Below are 10,080 nucleotides of genomic sequence, written 5' to 3'. Positions count from 1 at the left end.
TTTGGACTTTGTAAAAATATTCTCCAAGTATTTTAAATTACAAAAACGACCCTACAAATTCAAAATTTTATTAAAGCATCTTGAAAATTATAAATTTTAATTATCTCAATTTAGTAAGAAACCTGAAAAATATATACTAACTAGAAACTAAGAGTTTTTTAACTTTGGTGAAAACATCTTGTAAATTTTAAAAATTTTAAAAACAGCCCTAAAAATTCAAAATCTACAAAAAATACCTTAAATTTTCCAAACCTATAAACATACTAAAACCTACAAATAACACAAACAAGGCCCAAAAATTTATGAAATTTGCAATACACACTCTGAACTTTTTACAAATTACAAAATAAAACCCTCAAAATTATAAAATTTAAAAAAATCATGATAGTTTTTGACCTAACAGTACATTAAAAATATAAGAATTATAAATATCCCCTACATAATTTATAATTAAAATACCTTAAAAAATTTAAACCTATAAACATACTAAAAACCTACAAATAACACAAACAAGCCCCAAAAATTTATGAAATTTGTAATAAAACCTATAAACATACTAAAAACCTACAAATAACACAAACAAGCCCCAAAAATTTATGAAATTTGTAATACACACTTTGAACTTTTTACAAATTACCAAATAACACAAACAAGCCCCAAAAATTTATGAAATTTGTAATACACACTTTGAACTTTTTACAAATTAAAAAATAAAACCCTCAAAATTATAAAATTTAAAAAAATCATGATAGTTTCTGACCTAACAATACATTAAAAATATAAGATTATAAATATCCCCTACATAATTTATAATTTATAGAAAACACCCTTAAAGTTTCAAAAATTATAAACAAACATTTAAAATTCAAAATTTATAAAAAACACCCTAAAAATTTTAAATTCATTAGTAAATTGAAAGCATAGGAATTATAAACGGTCTATAAATAATTTACAATCTATAGAAAATGCCTATAAGTTTAAAAAATTATTAAAAAATCCTTAAAAGAACATAAATAATTAAAAAATCTATTAAATTTTCATGGTAAATATTACCCAGAACTTTTTTAAAAAGAACATAAATAATTAAAAATCTATTAAATTTAAAATTTACAAAAAAACACCCTTAAAGTATAGTACATTGCAAATTATCCCTCCAAAATTTGAAATTTTGCAATGATTTTTTTGTAATTCCTTGATTTCAATGTAATGTTTAATAGTTTTGTGTATTTGTAAATTACAAATTTTAGGGTATTTTTTTACACTTTTTAAAACTTTTGTGGGTGTTTATTTTGTAGTTTTTTAAATTTTTATTGTGTTTTCAGTGTAATCAATATACATCAATTAATGATGATATTGAAGAATAAGTCGTTCTTAAAATTATTAGACCATAGTTAAGTGTGTATATCACTATTCCTAGGCAGTATAGTTTATATATGCAAAAATTTTCAGACAATCTATATAATGGTTAAAATGATTTTGACTTTAATGTACTATTTTTTACAAATTGTATTTTATGTGAACCCACCATATAATTTTGACTGTGCTTATCATAATTTTAATACGTTTGATTGATTGACTATATACATATATAGAACATAGATTACTTTACTTTCTCACATGAGCTAATATTTGGTGCTTAATAATTTAAATTATTACTTTTAAATTTAATACAAAGAGGAGCTCTAATAACATTTATTTATTTACCTACAGCATCATACAATCTCAATTCATATTTTGTACTAGAGATTTATTCCATAGTTACGCGTATCAAATTAGTAACTAAAATAATAATTATTTATGCTTAAATTAGGATGATTGTAGTTGGTCACTCAGTATAAAAATTTTATGAAGATATATACCTTAATTACTTTTTATAGCTATATGCACTGCCCATGTATATTTTATAAATTAGTTCTTAATTTGACATATTAAATTACTTTTCCTTTGTAGAAATTTCTTTCTTGACTTTTAGACTATGTAATCACTTTATCATCATTCTAGCATAGAAAGGACATCACTCTAAATAGACTCCAAGCCAATGTTTGAGTTGCATTGAAGTATATACTATTGCTACTATGTGTATATATTTTAAGAAAATCATGTCAACACTTTTTAAATAGAAGAGAATATTCTAACATCTGATATTATAAAAACTGAATATAGCAAATTGAATTATTAGCAAAAGAGAACTTACATCAGAAAAATATGAATAATAAGATAAAGAGGAAAGTTAATGACATTGCTAATAGTACTACAAATAGCAAACTACAATGTAAAATTAACATATTTTGTGGAGCCCAACTACTACCTATAAGCATCGAGGTTTCCATATATATACTTTATAATTTATTAAAAATGGTCATATAATCTTATATAATTCTTATATAATAAAATTGATTTAATATTAAATAGTAATATCGTTGTAATAATATCATTATTAGGAAAAATTCTTCATGAATCGATATGTTCTTTACGATATATAAGCTATGCACTCCAAATTCTTGTGTCTTTTATAGAGCAAAAAAGTTTGAATACGAGTATCTAACATGTTGCTATCACAAACAGCAAAATCTACTTAGGAGATATGGATATTCCAGATGAGTTATGTATCCTATATATAATAAATTGCCCTAGGCAACTGAGTTATAATAGCATTTTTTTATTCACATCATTTGGGGTAAGATTTGATAAGGACCTTGCATCAAAGATTTTTTTATATATATTTAGAACATATGGCGAAATATATCATAATCTTCCTGTTTTAATTTCGTAAGAAAATAATTCTTCACACTTTCAGTTTTACTTCTATGATACAGAGAATGAGCTATAGAATTGAATGAGAATATTATTTTAGATAATATAAATATGAGTGAAATATCAACTAAAAGTTAACGTGAATTTGAGTCAAACCACGACTAAAAGTTTAATGGACATATTGCAAGTAAATTCATATGCAAAATTCCTTTGCGATGAGTCAAACCACGACTAAAAGTTTAATGGACATATTGCAAGTAAATTCATATGCAAAATTCCTTTGCGAATTGAATGATCACCCATCTTTTGAAGACTTCAAGATACTAATAAATAGAGATGTTGTACTATATTAATGCGTTTATAACTTACAAATAGTAGATCACGTGGCCACAGTCTGGGTTGAAAGGAAACAATGACAATATTTTATTTAAGAGAGAGCTTATTGAGTCGATGATCAATATAAAAAAAAACTTTGTTTTTTATTATTATTTTTACTCTATTTTTATCAATGTAAATAATCATGATATTCAACCACGTGCATTGCACGTGCATCTCAACTAGTGCTCAAAAACAAGGAAGTTCCATCCAATCTCAGTTGGAAGGTGGGCACAATACTAATCTGGAGCTCGAAGCAATTCTATAAGGCTCATGGTATAAAATTATTCGGAATGTTATAAGAATATGCTCCTATTTTACAATATTATTATGCTATCTTCCTCTTAATCCGCCTCTATCATCGATTCATCAACCTTTCAACTCGTCTTCGTTATTCCAAATTAACGCAACAATCTCTCTGAACATTTTTGTCAAAGACATCGACATAAGTTACAAACACCATATGTGTAAATCTAGTTACTATCTAGATTAGTCTTCAGAAACTTTGCCGCTGTGTCAAGGAAGTATTACACCATGAAAGACCCTCTCCTATGCAACTGAACTCTCTCCCTCAACTCCTCAAAGGCCCGCATTGTATCAGAATCGAGTCCTCCAGCAAACTGCCAGATTAAAACACCATAAAGTTCTTTTTATTGTATTTGTATAAGCGCATGAATCCGATAAACAATTTTCTGCACTAAAATTTACTTGCCTGGTATGCGCGGTAAGCAAAACGCACACCCTGAAGTAGAAGCGCTTCTTGTATTGATTCTCTCTCTGGGTTTCTTACTGACTCGAGCTCTGTTGACACTCTCTTGATATAAATTTTTGCGAGTTTCACAGATCCCATCTTTATCTGCACAAACAATATTGCAATCTATTATCATTTTCATGAAACAAAATAATCTTATTGTTCTTTTTTTTTTTGATTTTTTTTGTTTTGCTTTTATGTCCCATATTTTTGGTGCTTGTGAACCTGATGTAGAGAAGGAGCTGAGACAATGCATGATATTAGAAAGAAGTTATTGAACACAAATAATGACAAGTTCTGCTAATAGTTATGGTAAGTGAACGGTATAATACACAAACAGCAAGTTGCATACCTTGCAAATAATTCCTGAATCAAGCATCCACTCAGTGGGAATTTTGAAGTCCCTGTAAGAGACCATGGTTGTGTCTCTAAACTTAATCAACCTCTGAATGCTTCTCTCTGACCTGCCACCACAGTAATAAAAAACAAAATAAAACAACAAATTGAGATGCAGAGTTCATAAAGTGAACCAAGAAGTGACCACTAATGAGTTTGTTGTACTCACTTATCTTGTATGGTTGTGATCTTCTTCAAGATGGCATCACATGGAAGTGATGTGCCATTCTCAAGGGAAGAAACTTCAATTAGGAGTTTCTTAAGATCACGGTACTCGAAAGCAGCTTCTCTCAAAGCATCGGCTTTCCTTTCAGGCCAATTGAAATGCTTCAGTACAGCCCTCTCATCTGCCTGTAACAACATAATAAAGATCAAAACCGAAGAACATAAACATATATGATAAAAGCACAAAAATTAAATAAGGATTATCATTGAGCCTTTAGCTTTGAATCTTACACTATCTCCCCAAAGTTTTTCTTTGAGTTAATATTTCCCTGTAGAATTAAAGGGGAAAAAAGAACAGAAAAAAGGTACCAAGTGATAAAGCTAACAAATACATCCCTTAAAAATTAATCATCGCAACTAACATTGCAAGGCTGCTTTACCCTTAAAAAATAACTGAGATCGCTCCAAAAAAGAAATCCTTAATTCACCTTCAGGACATATTTATGATTTAATATAAAGCACAATACTTGCATTAGAGCTGCAGATCTAAAAGACAGTGGAAATAGAGCCCCCAGAACCAATATTGTAGGCTTGTAGCTCGAAGAACTCTACTACAGAGAAGACTTTATTTACATTAATATCGATTTAAATGGGGTAAAAAAAAGGCAGAAGAAATTATCATAACATCTGATTATAATTTCAACCAAACAAGCTGTAAGAATTACCAATATAGATAGTTGCCCGTCAAGCCAATCAACGAATTTTGTGACATCTTCAATATCAGTAAAAGCTGCAGACTGGACTTTCTGTATGAGATGATTGATGAAGTCACTTTTCTTCTCTACATCTGCTTTAATCTATGGAAACAGTTCAAGAATGAATAAGAGAAACAAGCACAGCTAAGGAGAAAAATCACAGGGTGTGTTTGCAAATATCTACCGCCAGTAAATGAGATGAACGGTTTTGAAGTTCATCAACAATGCTGTTATGAGCCTTATTAGCAAGCGGGCTAGCACAATTCTCACTTTGCATATTCCCATTCTTCCCATCTCGCTTTGTTATTGAATGGTAGAAATCTACGAATGTTGTAGGCTTCTGCATTATATTTGCTCTTGCAAGGGCATTTCGAGGAGGGGGAGGAGGTGGAGGTGGAGGTGGTCCAGCTACGGGAGAGGCCCGAGATGGAGGAGGTGGGGGTACTGGCAACTGAACTTTCAGACGATTTCCTACAGATTTCACTCCTGGTTCCAATGCTAAAGACTGCAATTTGGCAGGTTTGTTTTCTTTTGTGACTTCTTTTTTCGCTGATAAAAGGTCTAACTTATTTGCGATGATTTCTCGTACATCCTTAAATTCAGAAGGATGGAATTCTTTGCTGATAGATTCTGCCTGCATTAATTTTGAAAAACAAAGGCAAACAAGGTTATACATTTATAATTCATGAAATCATGAAGTGTAAAGAATAAGAAACCTGGGAAGATAAACTTGGATTCCGGAAATCAGGTTTTGAGCATAATATCAGTATCGGGTAGAGAACAAAGTCCTGTCTTCTACTTTATTTTCTCTGTATAAATTTTACCTCATCCTTCTTCTCAAGGGCTATAATTTTCGCTTCAGCCAAAGAGAGATCTCTTCCAAGCTGCTTATTCTGCGACTCCAGAAGAACATTTCGACTATGCAGCTTCTCCATCTGAGCCTTCAGAGCTGAAACCTCGGACCGCAACTCGTTTACCAAACTATCACTCACATGCAGTCTTCTCTCCAAGTCATCCTTCAATTTTCCGTCATTCTGACTCCCCAACCCCTTGCAATTCATGTCCGAATGGCGTCGAACACGTGCATACTGGTCAACAGCACGCGTTCGTGGTTGATCGACACCCTTTTGATCATTAGCCAGATCAATAGGCCTTCTGATTCTTGAACTGTTGTTTGCCTCTTTAGGAGGAGTTTTCGGGCTAGCTTTCGAGACCCCATTCGGAGAACCCAGTCTCGAGCTTTCCTTAGTTCTCGAAACTCTAGCACGCGCCACTGGCATTGGAGAGTGCTGGAGGCTTGACGATTTTCCCTCTGATGTAGGAACTTCTTGCTTCATGGCTCTCTGAAAAGTGAGAGGTACTAATGAAATTGGAGCAAAGTAACCCTGAAAAGGTTAGTAGTGTATAAGAAGCTTGTGATTCTGGTTTTCTGTGCCAAATATAGGATCCATCAACAGAGACAAGAAAGAGGCTGTATGAATCCCACTGACAGGTGACAAGCACAAAGCTGAAGTACAGAAACCAATCAAATGAGAAATGACATCCATAAGATTAGATGGGGGAATATATCAAAGTGCGTAGTGGGAACTTATTCAAATAAGATGTTGTCTTTAAGGGTGAGAAAGTAACAAAGGCAAAGTGAACAAAACCGAGAGTTAAAAGTAACAAAAAGTGAAAGTACATAAATTGGGAATATAGTAGATGATGGTAGGGCTAGCTTATAGGCGTATGTTCATTTAAACTTTGTCAAATTAAATATATATATGGGCTTTACAGGCATCGGATTCTTGAATGGAAGCATTGAATACTGATCCAACAACAGAAAGCCAGAGGGATTTACTGTATCGTGCACCGTTCATTGGGACTACCGCATTCAATACAAGAACTGCAATATGGAGAATTTTATTCTCAATGTTACATATAATAATGCAATTGTGGTGCCTGTGGTCTTACATAACATTCTGACTTAAAACCGAGGAAAGTTTCCAATCCCAATCCTTATCTCTTGATCTTTCATTTAGTCAACAATCAACATCTAACACCAAGATTAATATAATCAAGCCAATGGTTCTGCAATTAATCCCCTTTTTTTTTCTTTTCTTAAATTAAGAAAGAACTGCATGTGAACTTCTGATTACATGTACTGTACACATTATTGGAACTTCATTACTGTCCATTGCTATTAAAATACAGACAGTCAATAGGGGACCAAGAGCCCTTTCATTATTATCACCAAATGAAAACGAAAAACTTATATTAATCCAACACCCAACAACTATTTGGACAGGGAATAATCATATGTCATTAGGTTCTTCATGCAACCTCTCAAACCTATTTACCTCCTATCAATGATTCTCAAGATGTTGCAGTCTCTTAGCTGTTGTTTCCTTCCCCCTTGCTTCTTGATGCACATTGCTTTGCACTAGGACCACATAAGACATGCTAACTACTCCCACCAATCTTTAGTCTGTTCACATCGACAAATTTGATGTAGCCTCCTACGCTTAGAAATTAAGTTTTCTGGACCACTTAAGTCGAAACAATCGATAATTGACAACCATAGCTTAGAACACATTTTACTAAGAGAAAGCGCTTTATGAACTTTAAGCCGTGCATAATTGGTCTTAGATCATTAAGTGAGATATTAGACCAACATCCTCAATTAGCAATTTACAAAAAAAGGATGTATCTGTTTTTCTGCCTGACAAGCTAAACTGTCGACAAACTCTATTGTAAGAACTGCATAACCAAGTTAACTTTTGAACATTAATTGTCTCCAAGATTTCATAAATAATAATTCGAAAAATTCCCCAAGAACCCAAAATATGGGACCAACAGGAGGACAGGTGAGGTGTCCTCCTCCTATTGCATAATGAGCTGGCCATCCCATATTTTGGGTCCCTGTAGCAAAGCTTCATATCCAAACTCACGATCAAATACAATCGCAAATCTCCTAAATTTGAACAAACTTCTAAATTATAAAATTGAAGAACCCGTTTTCCCCCAAATTCCTTACAATTTTCAAAGAGCTACGACTATGAATGACTTCTTGAATTTTTTTTCCAAAAAGGATGTACCTTGTAGGTTTCTACGAGAGGAAGGAAATTTCATGAGCTCATTTTTAAAGCTATCAGTAACAGTAACACAATTAATTCTACTGAAAAAGAAGGATAAAAGAATAGCTTAATAGTTACCTCACAACAAAGCAAATCCAACCAGCTTCATTCTCTAGCCCATTCCCAAAAAATGCCCCCCCGCTAAAAGACGCTGCTTCAGCAAAAGCTAGGGGGGGGGGGGGGGTGGAAAAAGACAATGAACAGAGCATTACACAAGAACATTGGGCAAAAGTTAATGGTTGTTTAAGTTACAAAACAAAGTTCATTTATCTTTGGTGTGGCAACGTTTAGTGATCGATCAATTTCGCATCAATAGCTAATTAAGTTGGAAATTTACAACTTCCAATTAAATTATATTAAATATTACAGCTAAAGCAAATGAATGAAATCAGCAATATGTATGTATGTATATATCAATATATATAATATATATATATACTATATATATATATAGAGTTTATAATAATATATATTATAATATATATATATATATATATATATATATAATATAATATGATATATATATACAACAAATTAACACTTTAAAAATTTATTCCACGCATGCATATCCTAATCACTGAAAATCCCCAACACGAAAAATCAAAGAAACCAACACACATACAACAATAATAAATTTGTAAAAACTTACATATTAATCATGGGTTATCTTTAGGATTTTAGGGAGCAATACCTGGGAGGGTGGGGATAAATGGAGAAAGCAAAGAGAAGCTATAGCCTCCACTGAAGTTAATAAAGGAGGGGCTTGTTTTTATAAGCGGCTTGCGTGTGGGAGCACACTAAACTTAATTTTGCCTACCCTGAGGAATTTTGTGCAGGCGATCTGAGACCGTCCATTTGAACAAAGAGAGGCGCTACAGACACACTCTAAGGCACACCATCAACCACACTTCCTTTCTCTCTAGAGGCCCCACATGTCATTTTTTAAAAAAACCTCTGATGGACGTACGGTGGGCGTGGGCCATTGGGTTGAGGAGGCTGCATGAGGACAGGAGAACAGAAATATTGAAGGCGAGTGATGGCAATGTTTTAACAACGTATCCCGTTGAAGCAACACTTCATAAAATTCACATTTTCCAATATATGGCCTCCCAACTGAAATATTTAAGAAGCACACATCCCTCAAATTAATTTGCATTGGTCTTCTCGACTATAGATGTAATTGTGAAATAATCATCGTTGCAATCCTCAATTTGGTAGATTTTAAAAGAGATAAATCAATACAAATCTTAACGAAAAAGCGCGTTCAGCTATAACAAATGTTATCCACTGTTTGTTTGTACGGAAGTAGCAAAGAAGTAACTGAAGCAGAGGAAGTTTCTCCTACTTCAAGCTAAAAATTATGTTTGTTTCTCCGAAAAGACTACTTCAGCTACTTCCATAAATACAGATGTGGCGTCTAGGTGGCACACCTACTTCCTAGATTTTTCTTCCGCCCTTGAAGGCTCAGAAGTAGAGGAGAAGTGGATAAAAAGTGTGAACCACTTAAATTAGTGATTTACCAGGGGCAGATGACCTTAAATAATATATCCAATTTCTATCCAAACAAACAAACAAATAAAAGAAGATGGTGAAGTACTATTTCCGTCACTTCTAAAAAAATATACGAAACAAACAAAATAAATACTACTTCCGCTACTTTTTACTTCATAATTGAGAAAGTTATGTCTTTGATCCGCTTCTTATTTCTAATAGTTACGTCCATCCAAACGGGAGTTGTAAACTCCCCTCCACCTACCAACATATGCAC

At 32.7% G+C, this 10,080-nt stretch overlaps 1 protein-coding gene across 1 annotated transcript; it reads right to left on the bottom strand.

Moving 5' to 3' along the window:
- LOC109831939 (protein CHUP1, chloroplastic) lies at window positions 3,322–9,049 on the bottom strand. Its single transcript, XM_020399419.1, has 8 exons — window positions 9,004–9,049; window positions 6,021–6,581; window positions 5,381–5,830; window positions 5,167–5,298; window positions 4,446–4,627; window positions 4,233–4,344; window positions 3,842–3,985; window positions 3,322–3,749 (listed from the first exon to the last, which is right to left on the bottom strand). Exons 2-8 carry the CDS (start codon window positions 6,531–6,533, stop codon window positions 3,657–3,659), a joined length of 1,626 nt encoding a protein of 541 aa, XP_020255008.1. The 5' UTR covers window positions 6,534–6,581; window positions 9,004–9,049; the 3' UTR covers window positions 3,322–3,656.

Source organism: Asparagus officinalis, chromosome 2 (genome assembly GCF_001876935.1).
Source record: "Asparagus officinalis chromosome 2, Aspof.V1, whole genome shotgun sequence".
In the NCBI taxonomy this organism is placed as follows: domain Eukaryota; kingdom Viridiplantae; phylum Streptophyta; class Magnoliopsida; order Asparagales; family Asparagaceae; genus Asparagus; species Asparagus officinalis.
Note: the sequence above shows the minus strand (reverse complement) of the source record. Positions and strands in the feature narration are given on the sequence as shown.

Bases quoted from the DNA above. Each gene is read 5' to 3' on its own strand.
- LOC109831939 (XM_020399419.1), bottom strand. From the start codon at position 6,533: ATGAAGCAAGAAGTTCCTACATCAGAGGGAAAATCGTCAAGCCTCCAG. The intron at 3,986-4,232 runs GTATGCAACTTG...TTGTTTGTGCAG, and splicing joins ATTCAGGAATTATTTGCAAG to ATAAAGATGGGATCTGTGAA. The intron at 3,750-3,841 runs GCAAGTAAATTT...TTAATCTGGCAG, and splicing joins TTGCTTACCGCGCATACCAG to TTTGCTGGAGGACTCGATTC.